This window comes from Antechinus flavipes, chromosome 2, assembly GCF_016432865.1.
Source record: "Antechinus flavipes isolate AdamAnt ecotype Samford, QLD, Australia chromosome 2, AdamAnt_v2, whole genome shotgun sequence".
NCBI classification, from domain to species: domain Eukaryota; kingdom Metazoa; phylum Chordata; class Mammalia; order Dasyuromorphia; family Dasyuridae; genus Antechinus; species Antechinus flavipes.
Genome location: NC_067399.1, coordinates 364,686,999 through 364,711,323, shown reverse-complemented (window position 1 = coordinate 364,711,323; position 24,325 = coordinate 364,686,999). Strand labels below are relative to the sequence as shown.

Sequence of the window (24,325 nt, the reverse complement as noted above, 5' to 3'; positions counted from 1 at the left end):
AATGAGATGAAAATCAGGGTACAGAGGGCACTGTCTGCTTCCTATCTTCCTAGTTTCTACCCTTCTCTTGACGGGTACAGAATGGAGCATCAACTATCTGAAGCACTAGTCTTTTTCTAGTCAGATGAGCAAGATGATATAAGTAAGAAGTAGAAATGATAGACAAATCAAGGAATATCTAGGGCTCAGGTCTCTAGATTAAAGTTTTCTGAAGTTGGCTTTACATAGTGCCAAAAAAGCCCCTTGTAAAGAACAAGGTTTCCTAATAATCTCATTGTTGCCAGGGGTGGTGTTTGAGCTTCTGTCATCACCCACCTCTGTGCTGTACACCTAGGAGTCAGGGTACAAATGTCTGTTGAGTTGTTGGATTAATAGGAATAGGGATAAAGCCTGATTCTATCATTTCATTGATATAGGGAACTATGAGTGAAAGAACTCCCTTTACCAATGCAAATGAATATCTTGTCTACATCTTAAGGGTCTTAGAGGGTTTTTTAGAGCAGTGAAATTCTAAGTGACTTGCTCAGGGCCACATAATAGTAGTATGTATTATTAAAGTCTTGGCTTCAAGACTAGCTCTCTATCACTCTACTATTCTGTCTCTGCTTGAATTAATAATAATAACAATAATGAAAATAATAATAGTTGATAACATTTATGTAGTAGTCTGAGGTTTGTAAAGCATTTTATATACATCATCTAATTTGATTCTTATAACAATCCTATATGTGGGAAAGCAACTCACATTTTTAAGAAAAAGAGGAAGGATGACAAGAGGCCCTACTTGCCCCTGTCCTACAGAATTGGACAGCATCTTAGGACTCCATGCTGAAGGATCCAGCTCAGAGAAGCTTGTTGACAGGCTTATTTTGTATACTACTAATTTCATAGTTGTCTTGCCATTTAGAGTGAATACAGATGTAACTAACTTTATACAACAGATATGATCTTGAAAATTTGTGCAAGTGTCATTGTGTGTATGTGTGTGTATACATGTTGATTTCTTGGGTGAAGATTTATATTAAGTATTAAGGGGAATTCATTATTTAAAGGAATACTACAATGTATCCTCTTGTAAAGTGAAAAAAGCATTTTGTCATGCCATGAATTTTTCTGTTTAGACATCAGCCAAAGAGGGAGGCCTCCTGTTTTTTTGGAGGAGAACATAACAGCATGGAACACCCTAGACAAAAAAAGTCCTTTGGAGTCAAAAATGACATCCTGTCAAAAGCTTTAAATCAAAGAGAAACAAGGGAGATCTGTCTTCCAAGTTGTCCAAAGAATAAATCTTCCCCTTTCAAAGTTATCAACATCAACAGATATTTACAAATTGTACATTTATAAAAAATAAGAGCAAAAAGTTCTTTCTAATTTCCTCCCAACCACATTAATCTTTTCTAGTAAACACACTAAAGAACAGTGCTACAGGAGGGGATGAGATAGGAGAATATTATGACTGGGGTTTACAACACCTGGGCAATAGAGATAATGGATAGACACATGTAGGGTTTAGAAAGGAATTGTGCATATTTAAAGAGTACTTACAAAGTCCATTCCTTCCTTTCCCTGAAAGTGATGAGACAGAACAGAGAACACAGTCAAAGGTGAAGGCTATGCTCAGGCTTTTATGGCCACACAGGGATGAGGGCTAAGCCTCATCCAACCTCCTATGGCTCATAAGATCAAATATTCTTGTTCAAGACTAAAGTATATAGTAGGCAAGTTTCATCCCACTGACATTAAATGAATTGCACGTTCCAAAAAAGCATTAGGGATCTTTCCTTCCTCACATAGTACATTTGACTTATGATTTTTACAGAGAGAACTACAGTAACAACAGCAATACTTTCTTAGCAGTACATTTGAGGACTATTCCAGACTTCTCTTTTATTTAAGTAATAACTAACATGCTCACCTGCCTTTCTTCAAAGCCATTCAAGTTTCAGGAAATCAGCCATCACTGCTAACTGGTGTCTTTTTGATTCTGACTTCCTTAGGGTCACATGATAAAGTAACAAATATCTATAAGCATCTGGGTGAAAGAACATTGTAATGTGATATATAGTTTCGCTGGGATGGAGATAATAAAGGTCATGAGGCTTCAAATCATGACATAAACCTGGAGTAAAATCAGGTATTTTAATGATTCAGAGGCACCCTAAGAATGAATGATCTTATCATGTATCCATGGGATTGCTATAGGGAAATTTTCAAAGAATAGACTTAACGATTGTTCTCTCACCCACATCACATTTAGTATCCAACCTAATACCCTTTATTCACATGTGATCACAACTCGTTCATCTTGCCTGCGGAAATGTCAATCTTATTGCCATTTGTCTCTCTGAAAAAGTCCCAGGCTATGCCTAAGCACCTTCTTTGATAATGAGATGCTCAGCTCATAAATAGACTTGCCACGAAGACCTTCTCTTTTAATCACCAGCAGTTCAGTTACAAAGGGCAACTGAATATAACAACCCTTTTCCAGAATCCTTTGGAACAAGTTAGTGAAGTGGTATCCACTTTCCAATATGACAACTCAGTCTGTGAGGTGTTTGAAAAATGTGTGTGCCTTCGAGGGAGAATCATAGTTTTCCAAAGTTGCTTCCAGACTGCATTCCTTGCCAATTGTAATAGTCCAGGGCATCTTCATGCTGGCACGTGGATGCCCATGAGACTGCCAGGAATCTGGTATAAGGCATGGAGAAATGTTGCTGTACCTCACAAAAGACCCTAGTTCACTAATGTGTGCAATTCTAATAATTTTAGTAAGTCAAGGGAATGAAGTCTCCTGTCCCTCTGAGATACAATATGAAAAGGACAGGTAATCTAGCCATGCTGGTTTTAAGGCCCACAGTAGCAGAAATAAGAAAAAAAATAAGAAGAAAACTTAAAAATCAAATGCTAAGGGGGAAAATAATACCTGATGAGGAGACCTAGAGGAATCCTCATAGAGGGTATGCACAGAAGCTTCTCAGCTTCTACTTCTACTTAGCTACTACAAATTGAAGAGGGAAACAGTGTCACTGTTACCTGCCGTTGGATCTGAGAGCTCTTTCTAAGAGTTATGACCACTTGGGGCAGAAATTAGTCACATTGCCTTAGATCATTCCATTTCAACGTCCATATTCCATCAGCTTCTTCATTTCTTCCAAACTCCCTCTATTTTAGGGATTCTGCCCATAGGCTTTAAAGCCTGAAGTTAAGAGGAGCTGGGCTGAGTCAGAAGGAAAAAGAAACTGATCACCTGAACACAACTGACAAGTTTATCAGCCCAGAAAAGTACAAGTTTTCAGTTGTATGGCATCACCAAGTGGCTTGGACCTCGGCACAGAAATAAGTCCTTTATGCAGCATATGTTCTAGTTCACAGCTCAAGGCATAAATCATACTTCCTAATGAAAAGCCCCTAGGAAACCCCATTCTTGTTAGCAGAGCATACTTTATATTAGAAAATTTGCAAGGAGACCAGTGTTGCACCACAAAGCTTATACGGGATTTTTTCTTTCATCAGTGTAAAAATATACAATGCTTATCCATTGCAGTGTCAAAGTCCCATCATTTCTCTGCTTTGAGATTTTCTCATACCTCTCCAATCCAAACCACTGTGTTCCCTCTCTTGATCCCTGAAACCTCACAGTGTAATGTTTTTTGCCACCCATTGAGGACAAACAGAGACTCCTTGGCTGATGTGATGAGGTACTGTCCAAATAATCCACTGTCTTTCACAATCCTTGAGTTGCTATCCCATTGCCAGTCCTGGGCTAAAAGAGGCTCCTTTAAGTTCTTCAGCGTATCCATCCTTCCTGTTGACAACTCCATAAAAAGTAAATCTGTTTGGAAAAGTGATGTGGCATAGATATAATATTGATTACTTTCGGTAAAAGATGACTGAAATGCTAGATCACAGAGGTGTACATCTGTCTCTAAGTCATACAATAGTTGGATTTCTCCACGGGTGGTGATGGCCTGCACCTGGAGTCGGCCACTGTCCTCATCTGTGCTGACCAAGAAGTGTCCATCTGGAGAAACATGAGGCGCCCCTTTGATGTCACCATTGGGCCCAATCACTGTATCTGTAACACTGTCAATCACAACTTGTGATGATGCAGGAGCTGTTTGATTCTTTTTGCACTGAACAAAAAAATAACCTCCTAAGTGGGTGTAGGCCATGGAATGGGGGATGCAACTATAGTTATGGAAGCTTATGGTTTTGATAAGCATCATTGTTTCAAGGTCAATCTTGTGAACTGTCAAATTTGATTTGTTAAAGATGAAGCCGAACCTAAAATAGGAAGAAGGATACAGATCAGAATTGGAAAAAAGCTGAAATGATTATTGTTCATCCCCCTAACATTTTGCAGCTTTTATCTGATTGCATAGATAGTTTAGTGGGAGACTATTTCAACATTTCCTCCTACTGTTTGCCTCTTTGTTTCATCATTTTTTCATGATCCTCAAAGCAATTAAATAATATTTCTGTTTACATGGTATTTTTTTTTTCCTGAAGTAATTGTAACCCCAAGTATCTGAGACCAGATTTGAACTCGGGTCCTCCTGACTTGAGGACTAATGTTCTAATCACTGTGCCATCTAGCTGCCCCTTTAATAATAATTCTTTAAATGGTAATTTGGGAGATTCTATACCTTTTGAGGATAATGCTGTTAATCATTTGGGGAGATTTCTATAACTTTTAAGGATTAATGCTCTTAACCAATAAGGAAAGGTTGGGAGGGAGCAAAATTAGGCTGGGGAGGGGAGAGTTAGGAAAGATCTTATATGGGAGGTAATATTTGGAAGAAAATAGTGATTATAAAATGCAGAGTTGAGGAGGGGAGTAAATTCTACTATAAAGAGTGAATGACACACATTAATTTAGCCATTTCCTAAAAGGATGCCAACTCCCCATAATTTTTTTCTCATCCTCTCAAATGTAAGGAAGAAACCAGTCACAAAAATTATTCATCCTTCATTTCTAAGCAAAAAACTGGAATTAATTAATTAATTGTGGTAGTTTGTTGATTGTTTATTATATATCAGTCCTTCTTCACCCCAATGCGAATGTACTTATGACTAAGGACATCACCTCAGATAAACTGGGGCCTAAGAGAGACCTAAATTTAGAAAGGCCAAGGTCATCCACTGTCTCTGGGGCCATCATTAGTGATCTTGATTTTTGTCTTGCCACTGGACTTTGATGACTGTAGAAGGGAGATGATTTGTGCAACTCAGCTCCATTTAAATCAATTCAAATTCAACTCATTAGTCCTCTTTGAACAAAGATGTAACTATTGCAACAACATAGGAACTCAAACCACAGTGCTCCCTAAGAGTACCATGGTATTTTCCTATTAAATGACACAAATATAATTTTCTAGAAAGTATCTTACCTGATGTGATTAATAACAAGGTTTGTAGGTGGAATGAAGAAATCATCCACTCCTTCAAATGGAACTCGGATGATGTGTTGCTGGCTTTCACCTGAACTTGCTTCAGGTATTACCTGGAAAAAGAAGAGAGATTATTTTGAATGTATGGATGACCAGAGTCTGGTGCAAATCCAAATGCCAAAAATGGCATTTCCCCATGTGGAGAGACTGAAGAGCTTGCTCTCAGGAGAATCATGATGGTATGCAATGGAAGTATCTAGGAGAGAATGTGGAGCAAGTGTAAACTTTCTGTATTTAGGGAAGTCAGATCATATTCATTACATTGACATAATATGACAGGACTAGGCCCTGCAGAGTCCATCAGTGAAGAGAGAACATAAATTGTCTTCTCAAGGATTTGTACATGGCAAGCAAAAATCTAGTAAAGTAATGCCCTAAGGAAGAAGGAAGGACATAAACTTGTTCATGGAGTTGGAAGGGAGGATGGAGTCTGCGCAAGTCAGACCATCTAAATGGAGTGAGATATTCAGTTCCTGAAATCAAATTTGGAAGACATGATCAACTGGAGAGAAGAATCTCAATATACTGGAATATAGTTTGAAGGAACTGGGGAAATTTAGCCTGGAGAAGGAAAGCAGAGCTACCACTTTCAAGTAGTTGAGTTTTCATCTAATAGTATCAGGAGCAACAGTAGAGATAAAGATTTTGTGTCAGGATAATCATGTCAAGACCACTCCCCTCTTTTATTCCTCTCTTTTTACTATCAGTTTTCCAGAGTTCCAGAGTTATGATCTATCAAGCAAGCTGTGTCCTGAGCTTGGAACAACCACAATCCTTTTGCACTCACCCTCTGAATAAACTCTGCTACAGCAAAATCCCAGAATTGTTTCAGCTCCAACTAGTGCCTGAGCACTACTTGTTTGTCCAGACCATGTTCCAGTCAAGAAGTCCTGCTTTCTATCACATTTGCCTTATTGTTGTTACCCCTCATTATCATGGCTACAGCTCACTGCATAGCCACTGGTATATGTATCAATGCTCAACCTACCATAATGGGGCTTCTTGGTATCAGCAGACTTTAGCGTGCATGTCTAGTTTCCTTCCCCAGAGGAATAAAGAAAGCCTTTTGCTTATAACCCCTGTTAGCATTTTGCTTTTATTTTATTTTATTTTAGATTTTGAAGTTAACAGTTAGGTTATTATGTCTGTGAGCTCTATGGTATTTTTCAGAGTTAAATAGTAGTTGTATAATCTCTGTGATTCTTTGGTTATTTATTTTCAGTGTATGATTTTAATAATGATATAATAACAATGATATAATTTTAATAAATAGAGCTAGTAAATAGTGAGTTGGGACATAATGCATTCTCTTCCACTTGAATTCTTTAAGTGGCAGAAGGATGACCATATTTAGAAGGCACGTCCTAGTAAATATTTAACTGATTCTCTGAAAATAAAAAGGAAGTACAAATGACACACTTTTAAGATTAATCTGGATTATTAACATTCTCACTTTCTCAAGACTAAATAATCAACAAAATAATAAATCAAGTAATCTAAATAAAATAAAATGATTTATGGTATTTGCTGATTTATAACGTATAAGTATTCATATTGAAATTTCACAATCAGCTCTAATTAGCTGTTAATGAACTAGCCCTAGCACATAAGTTGGATTTCTATACAAGTAAGAGTTGAACCAGATGGTGCCTGAGGAACTTTCCAACTTTGAGATAAAGTGATTAAATCATTTCATCACAGAAAGGACTAGTTTGGTGTTCACTGACTATCACTGTCTTCTTGATTTGAGAAGTAAGAGAGGAACAGGGGCAAGTTCAAAAGGATCATCACCACCACAGATAGCAACAGGCCACAAATTGGGAGAAATTTTTGAGGAGGAGATTTTGAGGCCCCAATATGTGGTCAATCTAAGAGAGAAATTGATTGGTCAATAAACATTTATTAAGTACTTACTTAATAAGGCATTGTACTAAGTGTTGGGGATACAAGAAAAGGTAAAAGACAGTTCCTTCTTTCAAGGAATTCACTGTGTAAAGGAAGAAAAACATACAAATGATTGTGTACAAAGAAGCTATGTATAGCATAAATGGAGGTAATTAGTAAAGAGAAGACATTAAAATTAAGGGGGAGTGGGAAAGGCTCCCTGCAGAAAATTAAATTTAAGCTGATATTGAAAGAAGCCAGGGAAGCCAAGAGTCAGAGATAAAAGAGACCTTCTCAAGCATGGGGACAGCTAATGGAAATGTCTGGATTTGGGAGATGGAATATCTTGTCTGAGGAACATCCAGGAAGCTAGTGTGGGAAGGAGAGTGGGATCTACGAGCAGTATTCATATAATATATGTGAGAAGTGGGATTTGAACATCAAGCAGAAGATTTTATATTTCATCTTGGAGGACATAGGAAGCCACTGGAGTTCACTGAGTGATTTGTGTGTGGGGAAGGAAGGGGTGACATGTGTTTTATGAAAATTCCTTTAATGGTTGATTGAACAATGGACTAAAATGAAAAATGACAGGTAGAACAAACAGAATATTGTTTCCCTTTTAATTTTTTTTGGTGGGTGCATGAATCTTTTAAATTTTATATAATCGTAATTGTACTTTTCCCCATCTATAATTCTCTTCTCTGCCTCTTCTTTGTGTGGAATATCCTGTATACCATAGGTTTCAAAGTTGGAAGGGACTTCAGGCTATCTAGAATCTTTTTTAATGATAGATTTGATAGTCATCTAGCCCTTTGTTCAAATTTCTTGAGCAATGAGGAACAAACTGCTTCTATGGGCAGCTCATTTCACTTTTAGAAAACTTTGTTAGAATTCTGCCCTAGATCAAGTCAAAAACTTTCTCTTTACAGCTTCTACCCAAGATTGCAAAGCCTGCTGCATTCTAGGTCATTCTCAGCCATCTTGACTTTTGTCCTGCCACTGGACAACTTTTGATAACTCAGGAAAAGAGAGTAAGACTGATGACTCTGCACAACTCTGCCTCACTTAAATCCAATTTATGTGCAAGTCAAGACATCACCTCTGCTGTCATTGAATTTTGAAGACAAAGAATGAACAATTGTCTAACTACTGCAATAGTTCAAGTGAGAAGTGATGGAGGCCTGTACCCAGGGTAATGGCAGTGTCAAAGGAGAGGAGGGGGATCTGAAAGGTACATTACAAAGGTAATGTCAACAGGCCTTGGATTTAGGGATGAAAGAGAGTGAATAATGAAGGATGACAAATAGGTTTCAAGCCTGACTAGGAGGATTGTGGTACCCTTTACAATAACAGGTAAGTTGGAAGAGGGGAAAAAGATAATGAGTTCAATTTTGGACATGTTGAGTTTAAGAATCTATAAGACATTCAATTTTAGCTGTCCAACAGGCAGGTAGAGTTGCAAGTTTGAAGGTTAGAATGTTAGGGTTGGATAAGGAGTATTTGATAAGGACAAGGATTTATGGATAAGAATAAGGAGATTTGAAAATTATAAGCATAAAAGTGATGATTTAATCCATAAGAGCAGGAGAGAATATCAAGTAGAAGGAGAAGAGAAAGAACAGACAGAGCCCTGTGACAGACACCCACATGTAGTGGCCACAATTTGAATATTCAGTTAAAGGGGATGAGTAATAGTAGTCAGATAGGTAGGAGGAGAAGCAAGAGAGAGTACAAGCACAAAAACTTAGAAAGGAGAGAGTATTAAGAAGAGGATGATCAACAGTATTAAAGGCTGCAAAGAGATCAAGAAAGACTCCCCTGGGAAAGACAACCGTTAGGAGGGGGCAGTGGATTGAAAGGTGTCCTCCTGGGCTCTGAAGTAGAATTGTATATTCAAGTAGAAAATATCAGACTATTTCCAAGTGGCTACTGAAGAAGAAAGTAGATATAATCTGGTACATTGGTACAATGCAAAGCTGTAGACTTGCAAGTTTGAAGGTTAGAATATTAATTTCTGAGGCTTCCCTCCTTACCACAATGCAGATCAATCACATAGAGGAACAACAATATAACAGGGTTAAAGTACTGACCTAATTTCTATCTGTTCAGTCAGGAATTTTCCCACTCTCTCTGCCTTATTGATCTCACTTGCCTGTCCCTGATTTGATCCCAATAAACAAAAATTGACTACATGCTCTTGCTCTGAACAACCAGCTGTTGGCCCAGGCTGGCACATCAGTAAACCAGGGAAAGAACCCAAAGAGAGGTTTGGTCGTTGGCATGAAAATGCCAATTTGTTGTAGGTAATCTAAGATAATACACCCCCTACCACTGCCATGGAAACCTACCTTTCTTCACATCTAAGAGTTATAGTGTGAATGAATGAAAAAGCATTTGTTAAGAACTTCCTAAGTATCAGACATAACCCTTTGGGACTAAAAAAAAAAAAGCAAAGGTAGGCCCTATTCCCAAGGAGCTTCCATTTTAATAGGAGAGTCAATACACAAAAGAAAATAGTGCAAGGGATGGAAACTTTGGTCTGTGAAATTCAGGAATGATAAATGGGAATAGAATAATATTTTTAAAAAGTCCTTCCTTTAACTATAGAGTTAATTTATCAGAGTTTAGGAAGTGGAAAAGAGGAGATGAGAAAAAGCAAGGGGCTTGGTGGGAAAATGGAGGAGGGGCCAGGGAATAAGGGATTTAAGGGATTGGATTGTAAAAATGTAGAAATTATTAACTGGAAATTTCTTTTCCTCTGATGCGAAGTGTTCCTAGTCAGCACAGCAGGAATGTTTAGCCATATGCTCTTCTCAGAATAATTCTTTCACAAATTTGGCCACTTAGGGAAAGTGTAAAAGGGTACAATCCCAAGATTCTTGCTATGCCACTGTGAATTGTCAGGAAGACTGATGGAAAGAGACTCACTGTTCATTAAGCATCCTCCCTCTGCCAAGAAAACAAGCAAATAAAACCTTTCTCCCCAACTCCTGCCCACACCAAGCAGGAAGAATTAAGCCACTTGAATCAAATTAAGATGGTCATGTGAAGGTCCCTGCAAAAACACAGTATCATCAATGTGGAGAACTGGAATCATTCGGCTATAGAATTTTACTGTCTAGAGACTAAATCCCTTGTGTGTCCACTGGAGGAAGAGGAAGCCAATGAAGGCATTCCAGAAGGCAGGAAGGGAGGCAGGAAAGACAGATGTCCCAAGACAACATTATTTCTGCCCTGAAGCTTCTGTCCCCTTCATGATCAACTCACACCTGGGCAACTCTTAATTAAAGCATGAATCCTAGCTCTTAACCTTCTTGCAAAACCCTTTTTATGTTTAACAAGACAATTTGCAAATTCAGGAAAATTACTGACAGACCAATTACTGATGTAATTGGAGAACTACCGACCAATTAACCACTTTACTAGAAATTTCCTTTAAAGTCATTCTTAATCAGTCAGTCACCAAACACCAAACCAAAATAAATAAATAAATAAATAAAAAATAAGGTTTTCTCTATGCAAGACCTAGGATGGGAGGAAGAGAAAAATTTCCATAGGAACTAGGCTTGACTTTAAGACTTTTTAAACTCTCTAACAGGGGCAGGGAGCAGAAAATGTCTGCACTCTTTAGCTGGAGCTAAGAGAGTCAAGGCTCTAGTGAAGTGGCCACAGGATAGCTGAGTTTGGCTGATAGACTTGCAGCAATAGAATGAGAAAATTAGTTGAAAATGTAGTTTTAAAAAGCGTAACTCTTTCATCCTTAAGACGGGGAAATGGAGGTCTGGAGAAAACAAGTTTGCCCCAGAGGAGGTAGAATGGATTTAAATTCAAATCCAGCTTCAGATACACTGTGTGACTCTTGGCAAGTCACTTAACCTCAATTTCATATACTATAAAATGAGGATACTAATACCACCTACTTCCCAGGTTAGCTATGTGGGTTAAAAAAAAAAAAAGACGTGCAAAAGATATCAGAAACCTTAAAGAGTAAAGAAACACTTGATTTTAAAGCTATAGTTTATAATACCTATCTCTACCATTTATTAGCTGCCTGGCTTTAGGTAAGTTGATCTGTCTCGCTGGCCCTCAGTATCTTCACTTTTAAAATAAGGATATGACTATCTGCATATTTTAGCTTCATGTTTTTCTCATTTAGTATATAAGGGCATACATTATTCCATTAAACTTTTAAAACCAAATGTTCCTTACTAGAGCAAGTTAAGAGCTAGCATTTTTTTTTATTATTATAGCTTTTTATTGACAAAACATGCACGGGTAATTTTTCAACATTGACCCTTGCAAAAACTTCTGTTCCAGCTTTTCTCCTCCTTCCCTCCACCCCCTCCCCAGATGGCAGGTAGTCCCATACATGTTAAATATGTTAAGTATATGTTAAATACAATATATGTTTACATATTTATACAGTTGTCTTAGAGCTAGCATTTCTATAGCATTTTAAAGTTTATGAAGTGTCTTACAATTTTTGAAAATTTCATTTTCTGGGAATATACTCTTATCCTTATCTCAATATCTAGGAAATTTTTAGCTCCCTTCAAGATTCAGGTTAAGTGTTGCCTTCTTTAAGAAGCCTTTCCAAATATCTCCCATTGTTAGTAGCCTCTTCCCTTTGTACCAGAGAAGAAATCTGAATTATTATGGTATTAAAAGATAAAATATATTGATATTATACAATACTATACTTATATTTTATGCATTTCTGAGTACTTAAGTGCTCATGGAATTGAACTGAATTGCTGTACTCTCAGAGATCTGATTAGCTTCCATGAATTCAAGTATCATCTTTAAAGAAATGATTCCTAAATCTCTATATATGCAGCCCAAATTACTCATTTGAACTCTATATTGAGTTGTCTAGCCTACTAAGCATTCTTTGAATTTGGTAACCCTTTTTTTGCTCCACGTTCTCACAAAAGTCATCCCTTCTGACCGAAATGCTCTCCCCCCCTTCTTGTCCTCTTCCCAGAATACTTGTGTGCTTCCTCTTCCATACATAAAGCCTTCTCAGATCCTCTCAAGACTTTGTTCTCAGATTTTTTTGTCCTATATTTAATTTCCCCTATTCTGTTTTATAGAATACCAATCTTTGTGGGCAGGGAGGGATTTTTTTCATTTTATTTCTTTTTTCCATTTGGAAAAGATTGGGTTTTCCCTTCTAGTCTAAGCTAGAAATTTGGGAACTATTTACAAGTTAGATTCCATTGCTGACTGGTGTAAGAATTTTGACCTGTTCTGTTTAGGACATGGGCCAATTTATGTTAGGCACTGTGCCAAGTGCTTTACGAACATTATCCAATTTGATTTTCACAACAATCCTGTGAAGTAGGTGCTATTATTACCCTCATTTTGATTTGAAGAAACTGAGGCAGACAGAGGTTAAATTACTTGCTCACGCTCACACAGCTAACAAGTAAAAAGCAGGTTATGGTCCCTCTAAGAAACTGCATTTCCTTTTGATCTGTGATCCCTTTCAGATTCTCAGCTCCTCCTGGGGAAGGTATATTCCCGGAGATAAATTATCTTTCCAGGATTCCAGAGCCTTTGATTCAATTAGAAATCTGGGTCAAAAAGCACACCTTTGAAGTACTGTTAATTCCAAAAGGAGATCCAGGCTGATAAGAATCTAAGCCCAGGAACCTGGGCTGTCCCAGCTCCCACTAAAGATACCCAATATAATAGCTTCCCTCCACTAAGGTCTTTTGCAGATGGACCTAGATAGCTCAGTCAGCTGCCAAGACCTTCTGCCCGCTGAGAACTGCATTCTCAGTGCAAAACTCCATTTTCCATAGATTTGCCACTATAGAAGTCATTCTCTTGGTAGACTGATTTCTATCTAACAATAAACTTTCATTTTGCAACTAATAATTAGGGAATGAGTGAATTTGTTCACTCCTAAAACCTGCGGTTGATTTAAAGGAGATTCTTAACAACTCTGTTATTGCCACTAACCTCTAGACCACCAGGAATTGAGACCATTCAAACTGCATCAAGTATCTTAAAGCCATATCTGAATTCAGGTCTAATTGACTCCAAAACTAGAGCTATTGCATCACATCACCTAGATGCCAGGAGACTGATGGCAGGAGGTGGGGAGGTGGGAAGTCTGTGAGGACTGAATTTTCACATTTCTCCCCCAAAGCAGAGAAACAAGAAAACAAATTGGTTTCCTCTGAGGTTAAGGAATTCATTTAGCAAATCTTTAAGGAGATCTTATTTTCTTCTGTCCTGTGTGTTGAGCTATACTGTAGGGAAAATTGGATCACAGAATCACAGATTTAGAGGTATAGTTGGATGTAAGGGCTATCTAATCCAATTTACTTATTTTACATAAAATAGGAATGAAGACCAACAAATTTAAATGATTAGTTTGAAGTCAGTATTATAAAGTAAGAAACAGAGCTGGGATGTGAATCCAGGTCCTTGGATTAAATCCTACTTCACAGGATTGTTATGAGAATCAAATAGGATATTGTTTGTAAAGCACAGTGTCTGACATAAATGCTTGTTTCCTTCCTTTTATTTTTTTATTAAGTTCCTTCCTTCCTTTTCTCTATTACTCTCTCCTTTCCTACCCTCCTGATTTTGCTCTCCTTCCTTCCTTCCTTCCTTCCTTCCTTCCTTCCTTCCTTCCTTCCTTCCTTCCTTCTTTCCTTCCTTCCTCCCTCCCTCCCTCCTTTTTTCCTCTTTCTTTCTTTCTTTCTTTCTTTCTTTCTTTCTTTCTTTCTTTCTTTCTTTCTTTCTTTCTTTCTTTCTTTCTTTCTTTCTTTCTTTCTTTCTCTTCCTTCCTTTCTTTTTTCCTTCTTGCTGCCTCTTTTTTTCTCCCTTCCTTTCTTTTTTAAAGAACATGTTTTTATTTTTTAAAAATCTATTTTCAACTGTTCGGTTCTGCAAATATGTATTGTATCTAGGATATACTGCAACATATTTAACATATATAGGACTGCTTGCCATCTTGGGGGGGGGGTGGAGGGAGGGAGGGGAAAAAACGAAACATAAGCGAGTGCAAGGGATAATGTTGTAAAAAATTACCCTGGCATGGATTCTGTCAATACAAAGTTATTATTAACTAAAATAAAATTTAAATAAAAAAAAACTATTTTCATTATTTCTCATGTTATACAAGAAAAATCAGACCAAAAGGGAAAAAATCATGAGAAAAAAGCAAACCAAACCAAATAAAAAAGGTGAAACTACTATGCTTCAATTCACTTTTAGTATCAATAGTTCTCTCTCAGGATGTGGATGGCATTTTCCAACCTAAATCTATTGGAATTTTCTTGAATCACTGCATTGATAAGAAGAGCTAAGTCTATCACAGTTGATCATCATACTATCTTGTTACTGAGTACAATGTTCTCATTCTACTCACTTCACTCTCTCAGTATCAGTTCATGTGAGTCTTTCCAGGCTGCTCATTTATTACAGAACAATAATATTCCATTATAATCATATACCATAACTTATTCAGTCATTCCCTAATTGATGGACATCCACTCAATTTCTTGGATTATTTCTACTATACTTTGATATCTCAAAAAGATAGTAACATCATAGATTTACAGTTAAAAGGGGTCTAAGAATAAGTGTTATTATCATTTTTCAGATTAGGAAACTAAAGCCTGTGGAGATTTAATGACTTGGATAAGATCATTCAGGTAGTAAATAGCAGAGCCAGAGTCACCACTCCCACAAAAAGAACTTCCAACTGCTGTCCTCAAAGATACAACTAATTTGGGAGATCACCCACAGTATAAAACAAGTTGAGACACTGGCAGCCTGAGAGATGCAAATGATGCATGATTGACAAAGCCTTACCAGACAGGGACTCCTAAGAAAACCCTGAAAGAGTGAAACAGAAACAGAAGAGCAGGAGCTCTCTTTTCTAGGCATCATAGAGAAAGATAACAGGGACCAATCATCTTCAGGGAGTCCCCACTGTAACAGAGTCCCTGGAGGATCTGCCCAGAGGAATCATAGCTCTAGATCTGGAAGGGACTGCACAAGTCAACTGTTCCAAGCCTTTCATTCTAGAGATGAGGAAGCTGAAGGCCAAGAATGTTAAGGCCATAAATAGAGTCCTAGATCCAGAGTCAGGAAGACCTTAGTTCAAATCAGGCTTGAAGACACTTAACTAACTATATGACTCTGGGCAAGTGATTTAACCTTTCTCTCTTAGTTTGCTCATCTATAAAAAATGGGGATAATAAAAGCACCTAGGGTTTTTCTAAGAATCAAATGAGGTGATATTTGTTAACCATTTTGACAACCTTAAACCTTAAAGCTCTACATAAATGTTAGTTCCTATTATTAATATGCTGTTGCTAAAGATGATGATAATGTGACTTTCCCAAGGCTGTAGAAATACCTGAGAGAGTCACTAAAGGTCTCATATAGGAGATGGCTTTAAGCTGAGCTTTGAAAAAAGGATTTAAATTTTTTTATAATAGTTTTTTACTTTTCCAAATACATGCAGAGATAGTTATCTATTACATTCATATGCCATAATATACCCAATTGATGGACATCCTAAGTGACTTCTTTGGGGTCATAGAATAAGTATCTGGGATGAGATTAGAAGTTAAGTTTTCTTGACTCTAGGTTTAGTGTTTGATCCACAGCACCACTTAGCTAGAGATTAACATGTATTAGTTTGAAAACATAGAATTAATTGAGGTTCTGATGTACTTTTAAAGTAAAAAAGCAGAGTTGCTTGTTTGTTTTTGATGCTAGTGGCAGAAGCAGAGAAATGACATGGACAGACCTATGCTTATGGGTATAGTTTTGTGGAAGTTGTTTTGATTTGGAGGAAGAAATCAATTAGGGATTAATTGCAGTAGTCCAGGGGAGATGAACAAGGGTGATATGTACAAAACTGACAAGATGACAACTGAGGGAAAGGAAAAAGTTGAGAATAATGTCGACATTGCAAATCTGCTTAATAGGAAGATTGTAGTATTTGTGAGAGGAACAGGTAACTTAGAATTCAATCTTTGATTTGACTTGATTTCCCTTCCAATTTTATACAAAAGTAATTTTTAACAGTTGTTTCCTAAAACTTTTTCTCCCTCCTCATTTAGAAAGCAATTTGACATAGGTTATACTTCTGCAGTCATACAAAAGAAATTTCCACATTGATCATGTTGTGGGAAAAAAAAAACCCACATACAAAAACCCCCTGCCCCAAACCCCCTCAAGAAAAACAAAGTTAAAAAATGCATTTTTCATTAAAATTGTTTTTGATCATTTTAGTTCTGAGAATAGCTAGTAACAGTTTTTGAAAAATTATTTTCTTCTTGAAGGTTTTTATCTTTTGTATTATAACCAATTTTGATTTTTAAGGAGTTAATTTTCACAGTGTTTTTCTGTGTCTCTTATATGAAGTTGTTTATTTTCTTTTCATAATTTTCTTTCATGGCTTTCATCTATTTTTCTCAATTTTTTCCTCCATAAATTCTATTTGATTTTTAAAATAATGTTTTTGTTCTTAAAAAAAAAAAACAACTCTTTGACTTTTTAAGAAATTCTTCTTGAGTCTGCGTTCAACATACATTTTTTCCCCATTGAGGCATTATTCTTAAGTCATTGTTTTCTTTTGAGTTTGTGTTTTGAGATTTCCTGTCACCTTAGGAATATTTTTTGGTTGGTTTCTTTGTTGTTCTTATTTTTCTAGTTCATTTGTTGACTTTGAACTTCATAAATTAGAATTAGATGGCTTTGCTCATCTAAGGAGATTGGAGGATGTCTTGGCTAAGCTTCTGTCTTTTATGTACTCCTGTTGTTTTCACAGTTCAGTAGGATCCTTTAAATTTTTGTTTCTAAAAATGAGTTTTGGTCTAGGGAGAAATCTCTTCACTGTTATCCTACTATGTACTCTTGTTTTACTCAAGTCAGACTTTTGCTACCTCTTCCTGGAACTGTGATCTGAACTGGGTAATAAGCAATAGGGATCCCAGATGGTATCCATCCCAGAATCCAGTACTAGTAGAGAAGTCCTCTGGAATCTTTTTCTGACCAGGTATTCAGTACCATTATAGTCCCCGAGCAATAGGCTACTTCTTGCTGTTGTCACTGCTGTAGCCCATTGTTACTATCACTAATTGTGGTGCTACTTCTGCTGTCCATTATGTTCCTGGTCAGACCCAGCTCAGTGTCCTGATATGCCTCTTTTCTTGTCTTTCTAAGTTGCCCTGGACTAGAGAAATGATTCAATGTGACTTTTAACTGGCTTCCCTGCCTAGAATTCAGTTTGACATGTTTTGGGGTTGTTTTAGAGGAGGCATATTTGAGAAAGCTTACCAAAATGATGCTTTCATTCTACTATCTTGATTCTGCAAGAAATAAGAAACTTAGGAAGAGAGATGGATTTTTGGTGAAAGATGATTTCTGTTTTAGACAATGAGAGTTTTAAATGCTTATGGGAAATTTAGTTTGCCATGTTTGATAGGCAATTGGGAATGTAGAAAGAGACTCAGGAGAAAATCTAAGGATAGCTACATATAAGTCTTCTTCTTAAAGATGATGATTATATCCATAGAAGATGACAAAGATATCAAAGGAGAAACAAGATAAAGGAGATTCCCAGGACATCCTGTATGTATCCACAGTAAGAGAGCCTGATGTGAATAGTTGCTTGTTTGGGGGCAAATCATTCCCCACTTTTTTCCACAATTTCCATATTGATACAATAGAATCAATACTATTTACTTCATAGGATTTTGGTGAATATCAAAGGTAAAACCTATAATAATAAATTAAACATAACATAAATTCTATTATTACAACTGTGATTATTATTACCACTAATACTAATTGCTACTACTACTTATACTACAGTTACTATTCTTCCTTTTCCTCCTCTTCCTCCTCCTCCTCCTCATCCACCTATTGTTACTGCTACTGCTACTGGTATTGCTACTACTTAATATTACTAACATTACTACTAACATTATTTTGGAAAGATTTTTATTTAATGTGGTCAAACTTTTTTTAAATGGACAATTTTATTTTTTAGAAAATTTAAATATGCAGACTAGTTTATTCTCTAGTGATGAAGATCACAGAATTTCAAATTTTAAAGAAATCTCAAAGGAGATCCAGTCCAAACTTACCTAAGTAAAAATCCCTTCTGCGACACCCCCAATAAAAGTCATGTAGACTTTGTATGAACAACTCCAGTGAAGGGGATCTAACTACTTTTTATTATTCACGATTTCATTTGTCCCATGCTGAAACCATCCATCCCTTTTCCTGAGCTCTCTGGAATGTCTGTTCCATAGGTGACAATCTTTCTTTCACCTTAATCCTCCCCCACTCCTTCTAGCTTCTGATAACTTGGTGTTTGGTAGATTTCAGAGACTATCCTTTTTTTCCTCAGTGAGTTCTGTGCCTGGCTTACAATCCTCTCTCTACACTATTTCCAGCCCTCATACTAGGGCATTTCAATATACATACTGATTGAAACTCCTTTAAAAACTTAATCTCATAGTTCCTTAACTTCCTCATTTCTAGTGACTTATTATGGGACAACCAGTTTGCAATGTCTCATAGGCAGTTGGGGGTCTTGCCTTAATTATACACAGAAATGGCCATACCCTTAATCTTGCCATTACATAAAAATGCTTAACTTCCATGAAATTAATGAACTCGGAAATTCCTTTATCTGATCATAATCTGTAGTTATTCCACTCTCCCTCTCTTCCTTGTAACCCCAAACCCTGTTCTTTGTTCTCACTGTGATTTTTACTCAGTCAGCCCATAGTTCTTTCCTAGGCCAGAGCCCCTGCATTGACTACAGTTTCATCTGGTGCCTCTTTTGCCATTTTGGTGAACTAGTTCAACTCTATAATATCCTTCTCTTAAGTCAATTGTCTCATTATTGTATCATCGATTTTGACTTGCGAAGCATCCATCATGAATTATTCTTATCAAAGGTTGGTAGTGGTATGGAACATACAGTTCTAGACCTGTAGTTGGGAATACCTGAGTTCAAATTTGACTTTAGACACTAATTAATTGTGTGACTCCAGGCAAGTTACTTAATCTTTCTTTCAGTTTCCTCATCTATAACACTGGGAAAATAATGACACTTCTATTGCACTTAGGAGAATTAAATATTTGTGAAATGCTTGGCACATAATAAGTGCTGTATAAATCTTAGTTATAGGAATCTTTGCTTTTAGTTCATGGGCCAAGGTGGAGATAATCATGTTAATCTGGGAACTTTGTTTTTGAAGAAGTTCAAAAACAACACAATGTTGGGGTCAGGGTACAGTGTTTTTGGCTGCGGTTTATCAGACCAATGCAAATTTGGGACTATCACTGACCAGGTCTATTAGAACATTTGGATATGTGTAGCTCATGCTGCCTCTGCATTTCTATGATTCTGCTTTGCTCATATAGTACAGTGCCTTCTTTGATGGGAATGTGCTATGCTAGATGGTCCTGTGTCACAATTTCTCTTTTCTCACAATCAGCACTAAAGTTCTTCAGAGAAACCTTGAGAGTATCGCTAAACCTCTTCTTTTGACCACCAGATGAGCAATTACCTTGGGCAAGTTCTTTTCAAAATTGTCTTTTAGATAAGTGTGCATTTGGCTTTTAAACTACATGCCCAGCTCAACAGAGTTGAATGTTTGGCAGTTGAATGCTCTGTGTAACAGAGTTTGAATGCTTGGTAGTTCAGCTTGAGAAAGGACTTCAGTGCTCAATACTTTATCTTGCCAGGTAATTTTTAGGATCTTCCTGACACAATTTAAATGGAAGCAATTCACTTTTCTGGCATGGCACTGATAGACTTTCCAGGTTTCACAAGCATATACCACTGTAGTCAGCATGATGGCTCTGTAGAGCTTCAGTTGGAACACAATATCTCTTCTCTCACATTTTCTTTTGCAGCCTCTCAAATGCTTGACTAGCTATGACAATGCACACATGAGTCTCATGAGCCTTGGATAGTGTACTGCTAAGGTAAGCAAACTTAGAGCATTCAGAATTTCTACCTTTGTTGTATGGTTTCACATTGGATGGAGTAGTCTTGGTTCAGAGAGAATCCATGATGTTGATTGTCAGGCCAAAATTAGCATAGGGGGCAGAAGAGTGAGCCGTACTTTGTTGCATCTCAACCTCAGAAATTTCATTGAGTGTATATTATCTGCAAACAAAAAATTACTCACCAATTCCCCCTCCACTTTGGTTTTGACCTGCGTTCTTTTTCAAGGGCATAATTTGATTCTGGTACCATTTTCATCTTTATTGAAGGCATCCAACAACATTGCGGGAAACCTCATGCTGAAGAGCAGGGGAGCAAACACTCAACCTAGTTTCTACTAGTGACTGAGAAAGCATTTTCATTCATCCAGAACCCATGTGAGTATGCCATTATGAAATGGTGCAAAATGCTGACAAACTTCTCTGGGAAAGCCAATTTTCCCATGTTCTTTCACAGGTCCTCATTTTCACAAGAGCCTTGATAAGATCAACAAATGTGTGCAGAACTCTGTTTTATTCCTGGCATTTCCCTGGAGTTGTCAGGTAGTAAATACTGTGTTGGCCATTCTATGACCCTTTCTAAAGCCACACTGTTTCTCAAACAAGTGACCATCTTTCAGATGATTAATCAGCTGGTAAAGGAGGATTCTGGCAAAAATTTTGCCAGAAATGAGGAGAGAAATCCACTTGTCCTATGACAGTTAGTTTCCTTTTCCTTTATAGAGATGGACAATGGAACATTCTTATGCTCCTGGTGGATGACTTCTTATTATAGAACCCAGAAGATTTCAGTCAGCTTCTGTATGAGCAGCAGAACTCTTGTCTTTTGTAGATCTCTATTGGAATGGAATCAGTGCCAGCCACTTTATTATTTGAGAGGAGCTTGAAAGCACTCAAACCTTTTCTTCAGTTAGGTTTGGTTAGAGGGGAAGTGATTACAAACTGAGGCGTATAATCAATGGCTTCAGTATTGGTTATTGATAGTCTGTTGAGAACTATGAAAGCCAATCTCTCCAGGATCAGATCCTTGTCAGTGATCACTGTGGCTTCATCAGCACTGAATAGTTGAAATGCACTAGAGGTTTTGACTGAAAAACAGTTCTCAGGGCATCATAAAAGTACTTCAGATTACTGCTGTCAGCAAAGAATTGAATCTCATTTGTCTTCTTGCTAAACCAAGAATCCTGCATCTTTGTGCTTTTGATGGAATTGAAAGCTGCTTTCTTTACTAGAGACTAGAGAACATTATGAAAATCGATCATTTTGATTATATTAAAACATTTTTGCACAAACAAAGCTAATGCAGCCAAGATTAGAAGAGAAGCAGAAAGCTGGGGGGAAATATTTATAGCAGTGTCTTTGACAAAAGTCTCGGTTCTCAAACATATAGAGAACTGACTAAAATTTTTAAGAATATTAGTCATTCTCCAATTGATAAATGATCAAAGGATGTGAACAGTCAATTTTCAGATAAAGAAATTAAAGCCATTTTTAATCATTTGGAAAAAAGCTCTAAATCAATATTGACTAGAGAAATATAAATTAATGTATCATTTCATACCTCTCTGATTGGCTAAGATTACAGGATAAGATAATGATAAATTTTCGAGGGGGTGTGGGAAAATGAGGCACTAATGTATTGTTGGTAGAGTTGTGGACTGATTCAACTATCCTGGAGAACAATTTAGAACTATGCCTAAAGACCTATAATACTGTGCATGCCCTTGGATCCAACAATCTTACTATTAACTCTGTATCCCAAAGAGATCATAAAAAAGGGAAAGGACCCACATGTGCAAAAAATGTTTGTTGTATACCTTTTTTTTAGTGGCAAGAAACTTGAAATTGAGTGGATGCCAATTAATCAATGATGGACAATAGCAGCTACACCCAGAGAAGGAACACTGGGAAATGAATGTGGACTACTTGCATTTTTGTTTTTCTTCCCAGGTTATTTTTACCTTCTGAATCCAATTCTTCCTGTGCAACAGGAGAACTGTTTGTTCTGCACACATATATCATATCTAGGATATACTATAACATATTTAACATGTATAAGACTGCTTGTCATCTAGGGGAGGGAATGGAGGGAAGAAGGGGAAAAGTCGGAACAGAAGGGAGTGCAAGGGATAATGTTGTAAAAAATTACCCAGGCATATGTTCTATCAATAAAAAGTTATAATTAAAAAATCAAATAAATAAATAAATAAAAAGAAATTGAGTGGATGCTCATCAATTGGAGGAATGGCTGAATAAGTTATGATGGCAGGCTGATTTCAGAAAAGCCTGAAAAGACCTACACAAACTGACACTAAATGATGTAAGAAGAACCAAGAAAACATTATACACTGTAATAGCAGGATTATATGATGATTAACTGTTATGGACATAGTTTTTCTCAATAATGTGGTGATTCAAGACAATTCCAATAGACTTGGGATGGGAAATACCATCTGCATCCAGAGAGGGAATGATGTAGACTGAATGTGGATTGAAGCATGGTATTTTTACTTTTTTTGTCTGTCTGTCTGTTTGTTTATTTCTCATACTTTTGCTTCACTGTTTCTGACTGTGTGCTGACTCAATTTTCTCTTCAAGTCAATAATAATCTGTTTGTGTATGGAGAAACATTCTAATCTGTTGATGTTGAGCCTGTTGCCTTTGAGCCACTTTTGCTTACTGCAAACATTTAGTTTGGAGAGCATGAGACCTTGATTGGTCCAGTTCTTTTCACACATGTATCCAAATTCTGACTTTAGTAAGCTAGTCTTTATTTGCCAGCCTTGTTTCACTCGTGGCTACTAATTGAATGTGGTATCTGCTGTTTTCTGTCACACGAAGAACTGTTCATTTAAGTATACTGGATTTTATGTTATTCATAAGCATGCACACATTCCATGTACCAATGATGAGTGGAATCTGCTTTGCAAATTGTGTGTGTGTGTGTGTGTGTGTGTGTGTGTGTGTGTTGATCACTAAGGCGGAATTCCTGCCTTCTGTGGGAAGCAGACTATTTTTGATCCTTTAAAGGACCACATTCAGGGTCTACTTAAATAACTAAGGGGTGCCAAAACCAAACCTACTGCCCTTCTATTTAGTGAGAAGGTGACTCAATACCTTGGGTTGCAGCTCCCAGTGTATTCAGCTCTCCTGAATTAATGGATGATTGATGTCTTGACTTGCAACATGCAATCTATTTTAATTGAGGTAGAATTGCACAGAGCCTTAAGCTTCACCTTTCTTCTATCAGTATCCAGTGCAAGACAGAAGTCAAGATGATTGGTGATGGCCTAGAATATAGTGACCTTAGCAATTTTTATGTCTGATGAAGCTCTGGGTATTCCACATCACCTGCTTTAGCTGCCTTCATGAATGTTACAACAAAATTGTTCCTGTCTTCCCACTCTGACAGGAGAAATCTTCACAGGCTTGGATAGACATTGCCTCTAACTCAAATCAAAAGCTTTGAGACCTGTCAGCTACTCTCAATCTGGATTTAACCTGATTTAACCAGGGTTTAGTAGTTGTACATGCTGCAGTTTCTTGGAATCACAGGTGAGATTTAGGTAATAGATGGATACCAAAGGTGGGTGAGGAGTTTTGAAGGGCTTGGCAAGTGCTTTCACTGGAGGTACTAATCTTCCCTGAACATCTCATACATTCCTGGAGATAACCATTAGAACATGCTGACAGAGTACACTACAAATTTATGTTTCATGATCTCAACTGGGCCCTAATTTTGGTAAGGTTATTTTTTAATCTCATTAATTGACTCAACATCCCACTTATTCCACTGGGTTTTCTAGATCTTTTCCTTCTTCCTCAAAATTCTCATAGTTCCACCTCTCCTTCCCCTTTCAGTGGAAAATATTGCTTTATATTTCATGGAAAAATTGAGGTCACTCAGCAAGACCTCCCAATTTTCTTTTTCTCACCATCTCAGAGAAGAGGTAGAACCTTTCCTTGCAACAATAAGCCTCTTA

General features: G+C 37.1%; 1 protein-coding gene across 1 annotated transcript in view; it reads right to left on the bottom strand.

The window, feature by feature from the left end:
- Nucleotides 1-3,562: 3,562 nt before the first annotated feature.
- FSTL4 (follistatin like 4) overlaps nt 3,563-24,325 on the bottom strand; it is a 529,546-nt gene continuing 508,783 nt past the window's right edge. Inside the window, exons 13-14 of the mRNA XM_051973685.1 lie at nt 5,391-5,503; nt 3,563-4,284 (exon numbers count right to left, since the gene is read on the bottom strand). Of these exons, the coding sequence (XP_051829645.1) occupies nt 3,582-4,284; nt 5,391-5,503 (816 nt within the window). The 3' untranslated portion in view covers nt 3,563-3,581. The remainder of the gene's footprint in view (nt 4,285-5,390; nt 5,504-24,325) is intronic.